At 48.2% G+C, this 20,349-nt stretch overlaps 1 protein-coding gene across 3 annotated transcripts in view; it reads left to right on the forward strand.

The window, feature by feature from the left end:
* SPMIP6 (sperm microtubule inner protein 6) overlaps positions 1 to 20,349 on the forward strand; it is a 28,482-nt gene that overhangs the window by 5,287 nt on the left and 2,846 nt on the right. The window contains exons 1-6 of one of the 3 annotated variants that reach the window (XM_080973657.1): positions 4,324 to 4,654; positions 5,896 to 6,043; positions 9,293 to 9,405; positions 10,990 to 11,065; positions 13,075 to 13,288; positions 17,902 to 17,991. In XM_080973657.1, the coding sequence (XP_080829783.1) occupies positions 4,520 to 4,654; positions 5,896 to 6,043; positions 9,293 to 9,405; positions 10,990 to 11,065; positions 13,075 to 13,288; positions 17,902 to 17,991 (776 nt within the window). In that variant the 5' untranslated portion in view covers positions 4,324 to 4,519. Of the gene's footprint in view, positions 1 to 4,323; positions 4,655 to 5,895; positions 6,044 to 9,292; positions 9,406 to 10,989; positions 11,066 to 13,074; positions 13,289 to 17,901; positions 17,992 to 20,349 lie in introns of those variants that run through there. The other 2 variants (XM_080973656.1, XM_080973658.1) reach the window with 2 other exon arrangements.

The raw sequence follows: 20,349 nt of genomic DNA on the forward strand, positions 1-20,349 counted from the left end.
TTGTTTCATAAAATTTATACACTACCCCTTGGTTGTAAACACACACACACACACAGACCAAAAAAACCCTCAAAACATTCTACAGAAAGAATGAAACAACAAAATTATAAATAAGAAAACTTAACAACAATCATGGAAAACTTTCAAAAAGCTAAAACAACAGTAGGCTAAAAACAGATTAAAAATCGCATCAACTTCCTAAACTTCTGGGGAGGCTCGTCTAAGCAAGGTTGTTTTTAGCAGGCAGCAAAAAAGAAAAAGTAAAAGTTCAGTGAAGGTCACTAGCTGAAATCAAGAGGCAGGGAGTTCCAAAGGGTACATGCTGCCCAATAAAAGATCAAGTTCTTCCAAATGCCAAATGGGAATTATTTCACCAATCGAAGTGATAGCAGGCATACACAGGGTAAGGCTTAGGGCTTAGGGCCCTCGTACTTACGGGACTGCCTCTCTGGTCTGCCCCGCAGAGGACCTTAAGGTCCATGAATAACCATAGTTTAGAGGTCCCAGGCCCTAAGGAAGTCAGACTATCCTCCACCAGGGCCAGGGCCTTCTCAGTGATGGCTCCGACCTGGTGGAATGCTCTGTCCCAGGAGACCAGGGCCCTGTAGGATTTAACCTCCTTCCGTCAGGCCTGTAAGACAGAGCTATTCCTCCTGGCCTTTAATTTGAATTCAGCCTGATCTTTTATTTCCCTTCTCTTTCCCCCCCCCTCCCCTTTTATGAAGATCACCCGCTCTGAGACCCCACAGCTAATTCTCCCCTGGCCTCCTCGCTGGCCCAAGTAGGACCAATTCAGCCAGCTAGCCCTGGGATTATCTAATTGATTTTTGAATTTTGAATTTTATTGTTATTCATGTTTTTATACCATATTTTATGCTGTTTTCATAATTAAGTGTCTTAAAGTGTTTTAAATTTGTTGTTAGCCGCCCTGAGCCCAGTTTTTTAACCAGGAAGGTTGGGGTATAAATAAAATTATTATTATTATTATTATTATTATTATTATTATTATTATTTCTGTATCTTTTTGAGTGAAGAAGGAGGTGCGCCTCCAATTTTAACTGGGTGGACAGGGACACTGCTTCAAGTACCAGAAGTTTGGGAGACATTGTTAATAGGGCAGGTGTCACCAACAGGGTGCCCTTCAGTTATCTCCCTGACGCTTGCAAACGCTCTGAGACGCACACGGACCAGTCGCTCCTTCCAACTTTAGGTCCCCAAGTGCTGAGGGTGGTTGCCAGATCATCAGCACCTTTACTCCGTAGAGCTGAAGGAGCAAGTTGGAAAAAGGACTACACTCTTTGCTCCTTCCTTTCTCAGCTCTGTGTGCTTCTCAAGGCTCCAATTAATTCTGCTGGGTCTGGCTTTCACCCAGACGGCTTGGGAAAGCGAAGCGTAGATAAAGGCTCTCTCTTGCGTGGCAAGTTCCCGCGGCCCCCCCCCCATTGGAATAAAGACACATGACACAATTATTAAGGTTAATGGGCTAAAAAGGTCCACAACTTTATTGGTTACAGGTAATGAGCGGTATTGGCTTAGGCATTGGTCCTAACTGTCTATATCCGGGTTCAGCCCATCCACTTGAAGTCTGGGAAGGGTTAACCACCAGTAGGGGGAGTCCTAGGGACGCAGGCGGCACTGTGGGTTAAACCACTGAGCCTAGGACTTGCAGATCAGAAGGTCGGCAGTTCGAATCCCCGCGACGGGGTGAGCTCCCGTTGCTCGGTCCCTGCTCTTGCCAACCTAGCAGTTCGAAAGCACGTCAAAGTGCAAGTAGATAAATAGGTACCGCTCCGGCGGGAAGGTAAACGGCGTTTCCGTGCGCTGCTCTGGTTCGCCAGAAGCGGCTTAGTCATGCTGGCCACAGGACCTGGAAGCTACATGGAATTGGCAGAAATGACTAGCAGAATCCGAGACCAGGGAGAAGAGTCGGTGAAAGAAGATTGGAAGAAATTTAAAGACTACTTACAGAAATATTGTAAAATTAAGGAATCTTAGAAGGATGTTGGATAGAAACTAAGTGGTTTCCAGCTGTAATGCTTTAAGAGATACGAAAAAAGGTTTACAAATGGGTAAAAGCTTAATGGTAAGGATTTGCTGAACTAACAAACTGAACTGGAATACAAAAAAGGGAGGTACGAGGAGGTCCGGGGAAATAAGTGTAAGGAAGATATGCTATGGAAAATTAACGTGTTTTTAACTGTTTTTATTTTGTATGTTTCTCTTTATTTTTCATTTTTTTGTTATATCTTAAAAACTTTATTCTTTTTTTCTGTATTTTGTATTTTCTTGTATTTTATTTTTTGTTTTTGTATTCTTTGAAACTTTAATAAATATCATTTAAAAAAAAAAAAAAAAAGGTACCGCTCCGGTGGGAAGGTAAAAGGCGTTTCCGTGCGCTGCTCTGGTTCGCCAGAAGCGGCTTAGTCATGCTGGCCACAGGACCAGGAAGCTGTACGCCGGCTCCCTCGGCCAGTAAAGCGAGATGAGCGCCACAGCCCCAGAGACGGCCACGACTGGACCTAATGTTCAGGGGTCCCTTTACCTTTACCTTTACGGGGAATCCTGCTGATGCACAGCAACTAGGAGCTCCCCCAGGGTCACCAATAGGGGGTGTGCCTTGGGCCCTCACCTCCCCAGGCTTCGGACAGGGCCACGCCCCCCAGAATTCTTTATCGGACTACCCTTCAATATGTGGGGCAGGTGATGGCGCTTCCTCCCCTCTTCCATCTACAGAGCAATACCAATGCCTAACCGCCAATACCCAGAAAGTTGTGACGATTTGCTATGAGGTGGGCGAAAACCAAGTGGCTGGTGCCAATTTGCCAAGTGGAAAAATTCCTACCAGGCCCCTCAATGGCGACCAACCAAGGTCCATAGCAAGGTCAAGGAACGGAAACCTTAAGGGACGGGGAGGGTGGGAAACAGGAACAGCTGGCAGGCGGGAAAAGAGGGAGATCCCTGGCCGTGACTGCCTTAAATAGGGCAGGCCACGCCCCCAGAGCCGGCCGATTGGCTGGCCAGGGGATGACGCGGCCGGGGATTCCCCCAATTGCGCTGGGCCGTGATGCCCGCAATCCCACCTCCTCTGCAGGGCGGAAGTGGCTTTGCGAGGTTATCTTAGGGAGAGGAACATGACCCTGCCGGATCAGACCCATGGCCAACTTGTGTAGAATCGTCTGTGGGAAACTCATACACAGGATCCAAGCGCCAGGGCAACTCTCCCCTCTTGTGGTTTCCAGCAAATGGTATTCAGAAGCATTGCTGGGGATGCAGAACAGAGCCACCAAGGCTACTAGCCAAGATTAGCTCTCTCTTCCCCCATGAATTCATCTAATCCTCATTTAAGGCTATCTAGTTTGGTTGTCATCACTGCTTCCAGTGGGAGGGAGTTCCATAGGTGAACTCTGCGCTGGGTGAAGAAGTACTCTCTTTTATCCATCCTAAATCTTCCAACATTCAGCTTCACGGAATATCCACGGGTTCTAGCATTATGAAGGAGGGAGGAAAAGTCTTCTCTATCCACTTTCTCCATGCCATGCATGAGTTTATAATCTGTTGTGTCCCCTCACCCTTGCCTCTTATTCCACTGAGAAGTAATTCAAAAAGTCTAGCTTAAATATATCTCTTTGAAACTATACTATTGCATCCAACTTAAATACTAGGCAAAGCAGCTTAAAAAAAAAACTACTTCTCAACCCAGCTGGCCCTTGTAGCTAAGAAATGGTGTGTGGGTTTTGTATTTTCCTCCTCCCTCCCCATTCATGGTTCTTTCTGTGTCGTGCCTTTTAGATTGTAAACCTAAGGTGTTTTTTTATTAGCATTATTGATCTGAAAGCCACGGTAGGACCTTTTTCATACGACATGCAGTGTTTATATATAAATAAACAACGTGCAATTAAGTCAGCTGGCAGAAGCCTAAAACAGATTGGAAGGGCTGGATATAGCTTGTTGGACCTGCTTTGTGTGAAAATGAGGTGCAAAAGCGTATTGTATTAACTGAACATTTCGCATAAAACAGCCGGAGGGGTTGGACTGGGCACCTCTTGGGGACCCTACAATTTGATGGTTCTGGGATGCAAGACTCAATGGCCACTTGGCCCAATCTAAGCAGGGGGACAGTGGTGGTTCTTGTTACGCATTTACACTCCAGGGGAAAGTCTCTCCTTGTTCTCGAGCCCTTTGACACAGTACCCCTGCCTGACACCCCCGCCATTTTTTTAGCTCACCTGTATTGTGCCCCCCTCCCTGACTGTGACATCACAGCTGATGCAAACAGGGTCAGTGTCAGGGAGGGAGGCTGTGAGTTTAGAGAGCCATTAGCAGGTTGTAGTTTGTTACTAGAGTGCAAAGCGTCCCCTTTCTATTTTCTTACCTTAAACTCGCACCGAGCTGTTTAGTGGACCCTTTAGTTTAGTGTGGCGTACAGGGAGGAAAGAAGCCCTTTTGCTAGAAAACGTAGCGGAGAGTTTAATTTAGGCCCCCAGGCGGAAATCTTCAGGGAAGGTCAACCTGTGGCGAGATGTTCATCTTTGCGCATAAGACAGACACCCCCATCAGCACCTACAGGGACTCCTACCGCGTGCCATGCCGCACCGACAACTCCTACAAGGAGCCCAATCTCAGCATGGGCGACATGAGCCACTGCGTGTCCAAGGTAAATCTTGACGTATGTCCGGAGTCAAGGGGGTGGTGAGGACACAAAGGAACTTTTCGAAGAAGAGTTGCTTTCCTAAAGAACAACTGGGGACCAGTTTACCGAGGAGATCCGTATGTGTTCAACCAATTTGATTAGCTTGTTGAATGGTCTCCTTAAATTTGAAGGTTCATTATCGTTCCGAAAGATGTGTATGTCTTTAAGGGCTAGAGTAAATAACGTGACCCAGTTTTACAGCTGTGAAGCAGTATAGCAGGTGCTGTTAAGGTGTGTTAATTAAGCTGTGTCAGCAATTGGGTATAGTATATAAAGAGCAGCACCTAGCTCTCTCAATACCCTGGTGGTTGGGTCATGCTTAGTGATATAATTAATGTAAAAGGAGTTTTTGTTTTTGTTATTAAAACCTAGCTAAAGTTGTTTTGCGTTCCTTGTAATGTGTGGTCTCCCCAGCACGCCTTCTGCAGTGCAACTAGTCTGCAAATAGCCAACACAGCTGACCTGCCACTGCTAGAGTTGCCAAATAATAATAATAATAATAATTTTTATTATTTATACCACGCCCTTCCCGGTTCAAAAACCGGGCTCAGGGCAGCTAACAAATTTAAAACACTTAATTGTAAAAGCAGCATAAAATACAGTATAAAAACATGAATAACAATAAAATTCAAAGTTCAGAAATCAATTTAGGGGAAATCCATCTAATAAGCATTAGATGATCCCCAGGGCTAGCTGGCTAAATTAGTCCTATTTGGGCCAGCGAGGAGGCCAGGGGAGAATTAGCTGTGGGGTCGCAGAGCAGGTGATCTTCATAAAAGGGGAGGGGAGGGAAGAGAAGGGAAATAAAAGATCAGGCTGAATTCAAATTAAAGGCCAGGTGGAATAGCTCTGCCTTACAGGCCCGACGGAAAGAGGTTAAATCCTGCAGGGCCCTGATCTCCTGGGACAGAGCATTCCACCAGGTCGGAGCCATCACTGAAAAGGCCCTGGCCCTGGTGGAGGATAGTCTGACTTCCTTAGAGCCCAGGACCTATAAACTATGGTTATTCATGGACCTTAAGGTTATCAGGCTCCTAATAGCCCCTAGCCAACTTGGCTGATGGGCCAGGATGGTTGCGAGTCCAGCAACAACCCCCGGAGAGGTCTTCAGCCCGGCAGGAAGTGAGTTGCCCAGGGCCACCAGATCACCAACACCCCCCAAACAGGGCAACCGAGGGTTCATGAGTCTTTTTTCTGCCTTGTAGGGCTTGACCGTGCCCAGAATCGACCACCCGATAGACCAAAACCGCCTGGAGAATATGGTGAAGAAGGCAGTGCAGGAATACACCTATAAGAACTGCATAGACCCAACAGCTTACCGGCCGTACAAATATTGGGTGACCAGGGAGGAAGGTACGTTTCACTTACATGTGCACAAGGGGTTGCTTCTATAGATATATTTGTTAAATTTTCTGTTTTACAATTTAGAATATACATGTAAATAACCTTAAAATATCAATGACTTCCCTTCTTCTCTTCCCATGGTTCATTTTGCATAGCGTAAATCCCTGCATATTTTATGTTAACTAAACCGTTCAGTATTCCATTATTACTTCCATCAAAACTTATTTACACTGTTGAATTTATCTTAATGCTGCCAACGTTTTCAAGTGTACACAATTCCTTCCCCCATATATTCAAGAAACATTTTCCAATCTTTAAACAAATGTTCTTCTTGTTTTCTTATTCTGTAAGTTAGATCTGTAAGCTACACATATTCCATCAGTTTAAGTTGCCATTCTTCTTTGGTTGGGACCTCACTCATTTTCTATTTTGGGGCTAACAAAACATGGGCAGCTGTAATGGCATACATAAATAACCCTTTTTGACACCTGGGAAGCCTTTAGGGGTCACTTCCAGCTCCACAATTCTATGATTCTATGACTTATTAAAAAATATTTATTGATGCTTTTGAATTTTGGTGCTGGAGGAAACTCTTGAGAGTCCCATGGACTGCAAGAAGATCCAACCTCTCCATTCTGAAGGAAATCAGCCCTGAGTGCTCACTGGAAGGACAGATCCTGAAGCTGAGGCTCCAATACTTGGGCCACCTCATGAGATGAGAAGACTCCCTGGAAAAGACCCTGATGTTGGGAAAGATGGAGGGCACAAGGAGAAGGGGACGACGGAAGACGAGATGGTGGGACAGTGTTCTCAAAGCGAGCAACATGAGTTTGACCAAACTGCAGGAGGCAGTGGAAGACAGGAGTGCCTGGCGTGCTCTGGTCCAGGGGGTCACGAAGAGTCAGACACGACTAAACGACAACAATTTCATTTTAAAAGATGTCAAAGCAGTTTACAATTATGTATGCATAAAAACATACAGCTGAAAACCATATTTGAAAAGGTTAAAAGCAGGCATTGATTAGGTATACAAGTCAACAGAAAAGAGATTCTGACTTGTAGCTTGAATCCATTGGTAATCCAGCCTCGAGGTTTGGAAGGCATGGACTACAGTGCTCTCAGGCTATCCCTGTCCAGGAACGGCCATCGTTGGTGAACCAGACAGAGCTGGTAAACCAGCCTGTGATCCCCATTGACTCTTATTCCCAGGCATTTCCTGCCCCTGACAGTAGAGATGGAACATAATTTTCTATAGGTAAAGGTAAAGGGACCCCTGACCATTAGGTCCAGTCGTGGCTGACTCTGGGGTTGCGGCGCTCATCTCGCTTTATTGGCTGAGGGAGCCAGCGTACAGCTTCCGGGTCATGTGGCCAGCATGACTAAGCCGCTTCTGGCAAACCAGAGCAGCACACGGAAACGCCGTTTACCTTCCCACCGGAGCGGTACCTATTTATCTACTTGCACTTTGAAGTGCTTTCGAACTGCTAGGTGGACAGGAGCTGAGACCGAGCAACGGGAGCTCACCATGTCATGGGGATTCGAACCGCCGACCTTCTTTAAAAAAAAAAAAAAATTGATTAACCGGCCAATCACATCAAATCAAACCAAATTACATTAATTCCAAATTACAAAGCCGAATTTTAATTTTTTGTTGGGGGTACCCATATTTCAAGTTCCGAAGGGGATCCAATCATCTTCTTGCTGCTGCTTTAATGTCCACAAATCTGTCCATATGATGTTCACAATGCTATCCAGTCCTTTCTTACTGTTTTCCACATCTCTTCTTGTTATTCTCATATATTTTTCCTTTCTCTTTGTGACCTCTGATGCTCTCCAAAGCGGGTTAAGACAAATTGTAATCCTGTGTGGATATTTTTATTCATCCAAGAACCATATTCAGACGGTTTCCGTATATCATCACTTCCATAAATAAAAACAGTCTTACCGTCGTTAATCTTCACAGGTCTGTTGCCTTTCTCCAACCTCTGAGGAGGTTCGCCAGGAATGCAGTCCGAAAACAAATCCATTCCTCCTCCTGGTTGTAAATCCTTCGACAAAGCCTGCCAACATGGCGACTGTTTTTATTGCTGTGTCATTCCAAAAGCTCTTGCTCTTTACTCAATCTCCATAAAACATACTTTTGGTTAAAGTTCATTTCCACACAGTCCTTAAACATCCTGCTTAGATCAGTTAACCGACGGTTCCAGCATGAGGAGGGGTTCTTGGTTAATCACATAGAAGAAAGGAAGAAAAGTCCCCCCCCCATCCAGTCCTGCTGCTGACATACCCAGCCTTTGATGTATCTTCTCCATGAAATATTCCTGTTGATCCAACCCGTCGCTCTTCTTTCACAGAGGTCCCTTCAATTAGCAGTCTTCACTCCCCTTCTTCACTTGAAATATGTCCATTTGCTTCTTTCTAATTGTTTATTTCAAATTGCTGCAGCTAGTGTGCGATCAGAGACAGCGTCCAGGAGAGCCGGAGTCCACACGAGGGCATTCTGCCTAATGCCCTCACCCCCTTTTTTCGAATCCGGGGGTGATTTATGGGCACAGCAGGCAAGGGCAGTGTTCCCCATTCCCTTGGGGCAACAAGGGAGGCTGCCTACTCCCATAACAGCCTCTTAATTACCTCATGTGGGCCGGAGAGATGGTATTGTCGGCCATCTTCCAATGCGCCCCTAGTGGTCCCCCGAACCGCCGACCTTCTGATCAGCAAGTCCTAGGCTCCGTGGTTTAACCCACAGCGCCACCCGCGTCCCATAATTTTCTATAAGAGGCATTTAAAAAAGAAAAAGTACCTGCTGAGAGAGGCAGCAGTTTTTACACACTTAATTTCACATGTCCTAAATCATTCGCCTACATTGGATGTCCCTGGTGAGTTCCAGTATCGTGAGAGAGAGAGAAATTTTTCTCCATCTGCTCTCTCCATGCAATACAGGATTTTTACACGCTCCTATCACCTCTTTTCTCTAAACAGAGAAGTCCAAAAAGTTGTGACATTTCCTCCTTGGGGAGTTGCCGAAACCACTCGATCATTTTGGTGGCTCTTTTCTGCCCCTTTTCCTATTCTACAGCATCCGTTCTTAGGCGAGGCGACCAGAACTGCTCACGGTACGGCCAACGCAGTGGCGCCATAGATTTGTATAGCAAACGCTTTGGTCCCCAGTGGCGCGTTCCTTCCTCTTTTTTGCCCCCTCTGGGCTTTCCATCCTCAACCCTGGTTGCAAAACTCTCCCGTCTCCTTTTTAAATCGCAGAGAGGTTCAACCCGGTCTTCATCGGTGACAACAGGTACGCAACATGGAGAACGGGGCCCTACAACAGCGCGGCATGGAATCGATACACCACGTACCTTCCACGGATCCCTCGGGTAAGCCTCGTGACTCCGCGGAAATCCGGGGTGGGGTGCAGATGTGAAAGGAGGCCCCTGCTGTGGACAGGAACTGCCCCTGCGCACCTGGTAGCAGAGCGACAGAGGGCCAGGCTGCAGCGAAGTCGCTCTTAAGCAAGGCAACTCTTTAGCAAGTAATATCCAAGGCAATCACATAAACAGAAACTCTGGAAGTCACAAAATATGCACTCTTAATGGATTCTCTAGAAAGCATAAAACCAAATAAATATGTCTTATAACCACTGACTTATGACTACTGCTCCATAGCAATTGTTGTTATACCGTATTTTTCGCTCCATAAGACGCACCTGACCATAAGGCGCACCTAGTTTTTAGAGGGGGAATGCAAGGGGAAAATTTTTTTTAAAGGGAGCGCTGAGCTGAGCCTGTATGCATCCCAGGCTCTGCTCAGCGCTCCCTTTCACGAGCCACGTGGAGTGTGTATGTGGCGCTTGCAAGCTTTTCCCCTCCTCAGGGAAAAGCCCCTAAGAGCCGCACACACGCTCCACGCAGCTCGTGAAAGGGAGCGCTGAGCAGAGCCTCCCGCCTGTATTCGCTCCATAAGACATACACACATTTCCCTTTACTTTTTAAGAGGGAAAACGTGCATCTTATGGAGCGAAAAATACAGTACTTTTCCATTCACCATATAGATGGGTTTATGAAGCAATTCTGTATCCTTCTGCTGTGCTGAAGAAGAATTCCACGAAACAGGGGCTATATCCGGAATCACTGTTCACAACGTCTGTTTCTGAACTACTTCGGCAGCGTTGGACGCCATAAACAAAGCTTTGCAGCCTGTTTTCACCAGATAAGAATCTGATACATTGCTTCTTTCAGAGACTTGCATAGTCTTCAAAGACTTTCAGAGCCTTATAAGACTTGTTTATTTGGTTTTATGCTTTCTAGAGAATCCATAAAGAGTGCATATTTTGCGACTTCCACAGATTCAGAAGTTTTCTGTTTAGGTGATTTCATATATTTCATATTATATAAAGAGTGTATATCAATATCGTATCATTGTATTTGGTCATCGTGTTGCCTTGGATATTACTGACTATTGTTTGCAACACAGGGGTTAAATAGTTTGGTTACTCTTAAGCAAAGCCAGTTCCACCATCAGACAGAGCCGGGCAGCAGCCTTGGGCGGCAGCTGCTTGTGGTGAGGAATTATAGAGTTGGAAGGTACCCCAGAGGTCCTCTAGTCCACCCGTCTCCTGCAATGCTCCGCTAAAGCGTCGCTGACAGATGACCACCCAACCTTGGCTTAAAAACCTTCAAGGAAGGAGAGCCCAGCACCTTCTAAAGGAGTCTGTCCCACTGTCAGACAGCTTTCCCCACCTTAAATTTGTGCGGCTGGTTCTTCCGGCCTAAGCGTAGAACCTTACATCGGTTCCTTGTGAAATTCCTTTCCCCAGTTTCGGCCCGGTTCTCCCACCTCCACAGAGCATTGGTGGGGGACGGGGTCCCAGACTTGAGCACTGCGCTGCATCATGCCAAATGCACATGTGCCTGCATAAATCCCAGAGAAATGGGCTCACGCTGTGCAATCTTTCCTTGCAGGAGGCTGGGTTAGAGTCGATCCTTCGCGGGATGCCCATGCAGTACCCTCCGAAACCTGAGCGTCTTAACAATTACGGTAACTCCTCTGTGATCTTGCATGTCCTGCCTGGTTTAGGAACATAGTAAAGGTAAAGGGACCCCTGACCATTAGGTCCAGTCGTGGCCGACTCTGGGGTTGTGGCGCTCATCTCGCTTTATTGGCCAAGGGAGCCGGCATACAGCTTCCGGGTCATGTGGCCAGCATAACTAAGCCGCTTCTGGTGAACCAGAGCAGAGCACGGAAATGCCGTTTACCTTCCTGCCGGAGCGGTACCTATTTATCTACTTGCACTTTGAAGTGCTTTCGAACTGCTAGGTTGGCAGGAGCAGGGACCGAGCAATGGGAGCTCACCCCGTCGCGGGGATTCAAACCGCTGACCTTCTGATCGGCAAGCCCTAGGCTCTGTGGTTTAACCCACAGCACCACCCGTGTCCCTGTTTAGGAACATAGGAACATGCTTTATACTGAACCAATGCTGTCTGTCTGCACTGATGGACAGAGGTTCTCCAGGGTTTCAGGCAGGATGTCTTTCCTAGCCCTGCCCAGAAAGGCTGGGTATTGAACCCACAACCTTCTGCATACAGAGCTAAATAGTCTAAATAGCTATGGCCCTTCCCTTAGTTTGCGCACGTCATCCTGCAGGTCTCTTAGTTACCCATCACTGTCCTTAAAGCCCATCTGATCCATCATTCTCTGTCCAGCCACAAGATGCTTTTGGGTAGTGGGGTCATAAAGACCAGCAGCTCATCTTTTGAGAGTATACTGCCTCTCAACCTGGAGATTCTGTTTAACTGTCTTGGCCTAACAGCCGTCAGGGAGTTTCATCATCTGTCAGCTTGGATAACAATCCCTTTTAAAGGCACCTAGCTAGCAGCTATCATCATCACAAGCAATTATTGGGAATGCCCTCAGTTTAAATTGAGCTGTGATTCCTACATTGCGGGGGGTTGGTCTAGATGGCTCATGGGGTCCCTTCCAATTCTGCAATTCTATGCACTGCGAGAAAAGCGGCTTCCTTTTCTCTGTTGCCCTGAAACAACTGATTTACTTGGCTGGCTGGCTGGCATCCTGCATCCGAGTGTCCACTTCACTGTCATCATCATAATTTGTTATTTGTACCCCGCACACCTGGTTGGGTTTCCCCAGTCACTCTGGGCGGCTTCCAACAAAGATGAAAAATACATTAAAATGTCACACATTAGAAACTTCCCTGAACAAGGCTGCCTTCAAATGTCTTCTAAATGTCAGGTAGTTGTTTATCTCTTTGACATCTGATGGGAGTGTGTTCCACAGGGCGGGCGCCACCACCGAGAAGGCCCTCTGCCTGGTTCCCTGTAACCTCACTTCTCGCAATGAGGGAACCGCCAGAAGGCCCTCGGCGCTGGACCTCAGTGTCCGGGCAGAATGATGGGGGTGGAGACGCTCCTTCAGGTATACTGGGCCGAGGCTGTTTAGGGCTTTAAAGGTCAACACTAACACTTTGAATTGTGCTCAGAAACATACTGGGAGCCAATGGAGGTCTTTCAAGACCTGTGTTATGTGGTCTCAGCGGCTGCCCCCAGTCACCAGTCTAGCTGCCGCATTCTGGATTAGTTGTAGTTTCCGGGTCACCTTCAAAGGTAGCCCCACATAGAGCACATTGCAGTAGTCCAAGCAGGAGATAACTAGAGCATGCACCACTCTGGCAAGACAGTCTATGGGCAGGTAGGGTCTCAGCCTGCATACCAGATGAAGCTGGTAAACAGCTGCCCTGGACACAGAACTGACCTGCGCCTCCATGGACAGCTGTGAGTCCAGAATGACTCCCAGGCCGCACACCTGGTCCTTCAGGGGCACAGCTGCCCCATTCAGGACCAGGGAGTCCTCCACACCATCCCGCCCCTGTTCCCCAAGAACAGTCCTTCTGTCTTGTCAGGATTCAGCCTCAATCCATTAGCCACCATCCATCCTCCAACCGCCTCCAGACACTCACACATAAAACTCCCTCCTAGTTTTCCAGGGGCACAAGCTCTCCTCTCTCTTTCTTCCCCTCCCATTTTCTTCAGAACGGGAAGTGGTGGTGAACATGTTGAACAGCTTGTCTCGGAAGCAGCTTCCATCCATACAGCACCGTTACACCATCCCGGGAAGGATGCCTTATCAGGGCTACTACAGCCCCTGCACGGGACGCCATTACTGCTTGCGAGGGATGGACTACTACGTCGACGGGGCGCCCACCAACGAGCGACAGATCAGCCAGCTAGTTGAGAAGATTGTAAGGTTCGGAGGGTTTTGCAGACCACACCCCAACTCCTCCCCCTCAGGGCTCTTGTGGGGGGGGGGCTTGGAAAGGGGGGCATAGAAAAGACTCTGTGCTGGGCCCAGGGGTAACCTGAGCAACACGGTCCAGGTCTGGTCCCAAAGCCAAGGGTCCCACGACAGGGCCAAGGCAGGAAACCAGGCAAGGTCAGGCACAGGATCACAGGCAGGATTTGGCAAACCGCAACGTTGCTCCCGCAACCTGGGGCGGGGTCCAACAGCCTTTTATCTTTGTAGGGGTAGCGGCCAGTCCTGGTCCCCTGGCGACTCACCTCCCTGTCTCGCCCAAAGGCGAGCACTCCTCCTGCGAGTACTCAGGTCTCTCCTTCTCTCAGACCTGAGTCTCTGCAGCTGGGGAGACGTCGGTGGGTTACTCGACCCAGGGGCCGCCTCAGCCTCCCCTGACCCAACCGGTAGTGGAGCAGCTGTAATTGATGGCCCAGCTGGAGGCAACAAGGTCATCCCCACATCTGGAGCCAGGGCAGGATCAGGCCCCTGACTCGGCCCATCTGGTGCTTGTTGCAGGGGAACCTGTGCAGACTGGGGCTCTTCAGGATCAGGCCCCAGACTTGGTTCAGAAGATGCCTGAGGCAAAGGATCTGGTGCGGACTGAGACTCCTCCGGCTCCGAGTTCGAGCCCAAGTCCCAGGCCAGCACAGACTCCGCCATAAGCTCCTCATTGGGACATACACACAGGGTGCACACTGCAAGGTGTCCTCATGTGGGGTGGGTTTTAATAGGTAGGAGAGGATAAATGAATTGCGATTCATCCCCCCAGGTGCCCACATGTTTGTGTTGAATGGATAGAACATCAGCTCACTGCTTGCATTTAAATGCGAGGCTGAGTTGAAAATCCCATCCTTAGCAGCAAATTAAAAGCATATGAATTAGGCTGCAAAACCTTCTTTTGAACAAGTCCAACTGCGGAGCAAGCTGGTTCCCCCTTTTCTTGCGCCGCTTAACAAAGAATCAGATAGCAGGCTGAGAAGTAAGTTTAAAATGGAGTTTAGCTATGTACTGGGTTGTCAGCAACCGCAGCAGTAAAAATTTGCAGGTAAAATACTTGCATTTGCAGAAGGAATTGCCTCAGGCATGCATGTGTGTGAGCTGGAGCAGTTAGACTAATAATAATAATTTATTATTTGTACCCCGCCCATCTGGCTGGGTCTCTCCAGCCACTCTGGGCAGCTTCCAACAAAGATTAAAAATACATTAAAATGCCACACATTAAAAACTTCCCTGAATATGTCTGCTCCAAGCACTGGTCGAAGAGAGGGAGGGAGGGGGAACAGGAAATACTATTATGTTCCTTTCCCCTCCTGTCCTGAGGGGGAAATGACCTCACACAGAGCCCTCTCTACCAATTACATGTCTATGGCTTGAGTCTTCCTATCAGCAACGCAGCTCTGTGGTCTTAACTCTTCCTCATGCTAACTGGCAAGAATATGCATTGTTAGATTTGGCTGCTAATCTCCCACAAACCCCTTCTCGGGCAAATACAGCAATTGCATGCACACTTTTATTAAAGCACCCAAAGTCCCATCTTTGATTCAAAGGTTTTCAAAACTATCTCTCGGTCGAGGTTTGGTGAAGATGCCAGCGGTCATCTCTTTGGCAATACAGTGGTACCTCTGGTTGCAAACGGGATCCGTTCCGGAGTCCCGCTCGCAACATGAGCAGAACGCACCCCGTGTCTGTGCGTGCATGGGTCGCGATTTGCCGCGTCTGTGCATGCACGTGACGTCATTTTGAGCATCTGCACATGCGCGAGCCGCGAAACCTGGAAGTAACCCTTTCCAGTACTTCTGGGTTGCCACGGGATGCAACCTCAAAACGTGCAACCTGAAGCAAACGCAACACGAGGTGTGATTGTAGGCCAATTCAACTAGGCCATTGCGCAGGCAGCGGTACTCACCCTGACCCCGACCCCGACCCCCTGATGTGCTTGGTTTTCCCTTGAACTTCTCGCTCTGCAATACCTTTGGAAAAGCTCTGCTTGTCTTTCATCTGTCAAATAGGTTTCTCCTGCGCCAACCCCAAATCCATAGTCCGCCAGGCCAGCTCTCTGCATGCTCAGTCGCAGCTACATACACTGACTCTGTGAAAGACAAAGCTACACATCCTTCTTTATAACTGCCGTAAGAAAGGGGACCATTTCCAAACATAAAGACATACCCACCTGGTTCCCTTGTAATCTTTAGCGCCTCCAGCCTGGTCAGCAACCGGTCAGCCTAACAGTTCATAGTCAAGGTAAAGGGACCGCTGACCATTAGGTCAGTCGTGGACGACTCTGGGGTTGCGGCGCTCATCTCGCTTTATTGGCTGAGGGAGCCGGCGTACAGCTTCCGGGTCATGTGGCTAGCATGACTAAGCCGCTTCTGGCGAACCAGAGCAGCACACGGAAACGCCGTTTACCCTCCCACCAGAGCAGTACCTATTTATCTACCTGCACTTTGAAGTGCTTTCGAACTACTAGGTTGGCAGGAGCAGGGACCGAGCAACGGGAGCTCACCCCATTGCGGGGATTCGAACCGCTGACCTTCTGATCAGCAAGCTGTGGTTTAACCCACAGCGCTGTGCTCCTCTTTCTTTTCTTTTTTTTTAAAGATATTTATTAAAGTTTCAGCATATTACAAAAATAAGAGAAAAAAGTAAAAGAAAAGAAAAAAACATAAATGAAAATACAAAATAAAAACAGTAAAAAACAAATCAGTCTTTCCATATCTTATCTTTCATTTGCTTGTTTCCCTGACCTCCTCGCACCTCCCTTTTTTGTATTCCAGTTCAATTAGTTAATTCAACAAATCCTTTCCCTCTTTGATTTTATCTTAATCTTTTATCTTAATATATTATAACTTTAGGTTATCACCTGTTAACATCCATTTTTACATATTCCTTTATAATATTGCTGCTAAAAACCACTTAACTTCAATCCAACATCATTCTGACATTCATTAATTTTGCAGTATTTCTGTAGATAGTCTTTAAATTTCTTCCAATCTTCTTCCACCGACTCTTCTCCCTGGTCTCAGTCATTTCCGCCAGTTCCATGTAGTCCATCACCTTCATCTGCCATTCTTCCAAAGTGGGTAAATCTTGTGTCTTCCAATATTTTGCAATAAGTATCCTTGCTGCTGTTGTAGCATACATAAAGAAAGTTCTATCCTTCTTTAACACCAATTGGCCAACCATGCCCAGGAGAAAGGCCTCTGGTTTCTTCAGAAAGGTATATTTAAATACCTTTTTCATTTCATTATAAATCATCTCCCAGAAAGCCTTAATCCTTGGGCACGTCCACCAAAGGTGAAAGAATGTACCTTCAGTTTCTTTACATTTCCAACATTTATTATCGGGCAAATGATAGATTTTTGCAAGCTTGACTGGGGTCATGTACCACCTGTATATCATTTTCATAATATTCTCTCTTAAGGCATTACATGCCGTAAACTTCATACGCTGTGCTCTTTTTATGAGGGCTCGATCCATCTCAGTGGGAGCACTTCCTTTCCTGCTTAGAATTCCCACTGCATTTGCAATGTCTGGTCTCGTTGTCGAAATCGACGGTCATTGGTGTGGCTACTGTGTTGGCTTCTCGCAGCTTCAGGCTGTCAAGCAATTCAGCAACTTTCTTCCTTTGGCTTAGAAGATAAGATCCATCCTCCTAAATTTCACTTCTGACACCCCAATAGTGGGAGCCACTTCCTAGTTCTTTCACCTCCACTTCTTTGCCTAATAATAATAATAATAATAATAATAATAATAATTTATTATTCGTATCCTGCCCATCTTGCTGGGTTTCCCCAGCCACTCTGGGCGGCTTCCAACAAAGATTAAAAATACATTAAAATGTCACACATTAAAAACTTCCCTGAACAGGGCTGCCTTCAGATGTCTTCTAAATGTCAGGTAGTTGTTTATCTCTTTGACATCTGATGGGAGAGAGTTCCACAGGGCAGGCACCACCACCAAGAAGTCCCTCTGCCTGGTTCCCTGTAACCTCACTTCTCACAGCGAGGGAACCGCCAGAAGGCCCTCAGAGCTGGACCTCAGTGTCTTGGCTGAACGATGGGGGTGGAGATGCTCCTTCAGGTATACAGGACTAAGGCCGTTTAGGGCTTTAAAGGTCAGCACCAACACTTTGAATTGTGCTCGGAAATGTACTGGGAGCCAATGTAGGTCTTTCAGGACCTAAGTGTCTTAAGTGGCCAGCAGCCAGGGAGGGAGGGGTCAATTAGCCATGATTGTTAATTAACCATGATTGTTAAGTGGAACCTCCATGTGCAAAAGCAGAGTACCTCTACTGGGAACCAAAAACAACACACACCCCCAACACATTAGGAAATGGTCATCAACTTTGTGCCCTGGCTGTGAGAAGCTGCTGACCACTCTCGGGCACAGAACACTGGGCTGGTTGGGTCTTGGTCTGATCCTTCAATGCAGCTCTTCTCTAGTGTCCTGCTTTCCCCTCCAAGTTCTTCCCCATGGCACTAGCTCTGATCCACCCGCTGAGATGCCAGCCAAGATCTCCTGCAGCCCTTTAATGGCAACCTCTCTTTCCCCCACTGCCATTCCAGGAATTTCCCGTACTACGACCACCACCACGAGATGACTCTTTGTGCACGAATGCCCGACCTGCCGCCTGGTTTCCCGTATATGAACCTTAGGTAAGGAACCCAAACAGGTTTGGCGACGGGAAGGAGCTTCTGGAGTTTCTGGGTCAGCTTCGAGGGCAGCCCCACGTAGAGCGAGTTACAATAATCAAGCCTGGAGGTGACCGTTGCATGGATCACTGTGGCCAGATCAGGGCGAGAGATGAAAAATTGCCACCTTTGCTGTGGCTGCAATCTATGCCTCCTCTAGCAGGCAGCCAGAGGCGGGTTCTGGATAATAGGATCAGTGCCTGTTGGATCAGGCAAAGGGAGACAGGGTTAAGCCATCAACCTTGGTTGACTGGAACAACTGAAACACAGATGCCGCCTTCTGCTGTGGGATGAGCGCAACCCTGCCTTGTTCCAGCAGGAGCAATGAGGCTGTCACACAAGGGAGGTTTCAAAAGTCACATAGCGGACCTCTGGGCGATGTTTTCAGCACTGGCTCTCTAGTGCGTCTTCCTTGAGAGAAAGTGGAGTGCGCCTCCAGGGGTGAAGTCAAACCACTGCATCAGCAGCACCAAAGTGACTTCCTCGGGGTGCGAGCTTGGGCAGTGTGTCAGTGGCGTCGCAACGGGGGGCGGTGCGCCCTGGGTGCCATGTCTGGGGGGTGACAAGAAGTCACCCTGCGGGGGCTCGTGGAGGCGCGAGCAGCCATCGCACCACTGCAGCCACATGTGGAGGATCCCGCAGCCGGCGAGCAGAGGATCCCAGCGCCAGCGGCAAACCGATATGTACAACGCATGTGCGGCGTCGCACGCATGTGCTGTACGTAACAACGACGCACATGCGCTGTACATAATGGTGTGCTGCCGGCGCCGCTCCAGCACCGTATGGACGGTGCCGGGATCCTCTGCTCCCAGCTGCGGCCGTGAATGGAGGGTCCTCCACATGCGGCTGGAGCGGCGACGGAAGGGTCGCAGCACCGTCCGCATGGATGTGCGCCCTACGTAGCGACGCCCCGCCCCAGGTGTCATGACGCCTTCGTTCGCCCCTGCAGTGTGTAAGGGCAGTCCTAGGCTGCCCGGACGACAGGACCCCCTTCTCACCCTCGCTGATGAGGGTTTGAGACCCATCGGCTGCCCTCACCTGGCTCAGCCAGCCAGTCGAAGCTGCTCCTAGGAAATGGACGCTGTTTTGTGCTGGCAGCTTCTAGGAGCCACAGGTAAGAGCTGAGTGCAGGGCGAGGACCAAAGGTGGACAGACTATTCCAGAAGTAGCACAACGTGTGTTTCCTCACCCCGTAGGTAAAGGTAAAGGGACCCCTGACCGTTAGGTCCAGTCGTGACCGACTCTGGGGTTGTGGCGCTCATTTCGCTTTATTGGCCGAGGGAGCCGGCATACAGCTTCCGGGTCATGTGGCCAGCATGACTATGCCGCTTCTGGCGAACCAGAGCAGCACACAGAAACAGCGTTTACCTTCCCGCCGGAGCGGTACCTATTTATCTACTTGCACTGGCGTGCTTTCGAACTGCTAGGTTAGCAGGAGCTGGGACAGAACAACAGGAGCTCACCCCGTCGCGGGGATTCAAACCGCCGACCTTCTGATTTGCAAGCCCTAGGCTCCATGGTTTAGACCACAGCGCCACCCGCGTCACTCCCCCATCCCATACACCCCTCTATAAGGTATATCTGAAGAATATCAGAAGATATACTGCAGGGACTGACTAGGCCATTCTTCCGCAGCCTAGTGCTTTCCAGATGTTTTGCTCCCACCAGCTGGCTGCGGCTGATGGGAATCGTAATCCGAAACATCTGGAGGGCACCAGACTGGCAAAGGCTGCCGTAGCAATTGCTTCTGTGCATCTGTGTCTTGGAAATGAGGTGGATTTCTCTGTTTGCCAGGCAGTTGGAGGCTACCTCTCTCTGCCAGTACAAATAAAATCTGGTTTTTTGCTTTCCGAAATCCCTACATGGAGGGCATTTAATTGGGAGCTCCACCATGAAGGCAATGGGGAGGCAGTATGAACAATTTGACAGGTATGTGTTGAGCAGGCATGTCTCTCAATACCTGGGGAAAAATATATACTGTATTGGCCCGAATATAAGCCGCACTTTCCCCCCAAATTCCAACCGTGTAAAGTTAAAGTGCGGCTTAAATTCCCGACCTTACAAAAATTGGCTTTTACGATACCGCTGCTGAAATAGACATACGGCAAAACGGACCAAAAAAATGTTTTATTGGCAATTTGCGAGCTTGAGACTGTTCATTGGCCATTTGCAGGTGTGGGTGGCTGCAGGATTGAAGCAACTGAATACCGATTTGTGATTTTAGCAATTGTACGGTAACGTTGCGGGCTTGCAAGTTCAAAGGCTTAATTAGGCTCGGAGTTACAATTCTACCAACCGCAGCGGTTTTCAGCCTGTAACCCA

The sequence above is a fragment of the Podarcis pityusensis genome, assembly GCF_964106645.2.
Source record: "Podarcis pityusensis genome assembly, chromosome: 11".
Lineage (NCBI taxonomy): Eukaryota > Metazoa > Chordata > Lepidosauria > Squamata > Lacertidae > Podarcis > Podarcis pityusensis.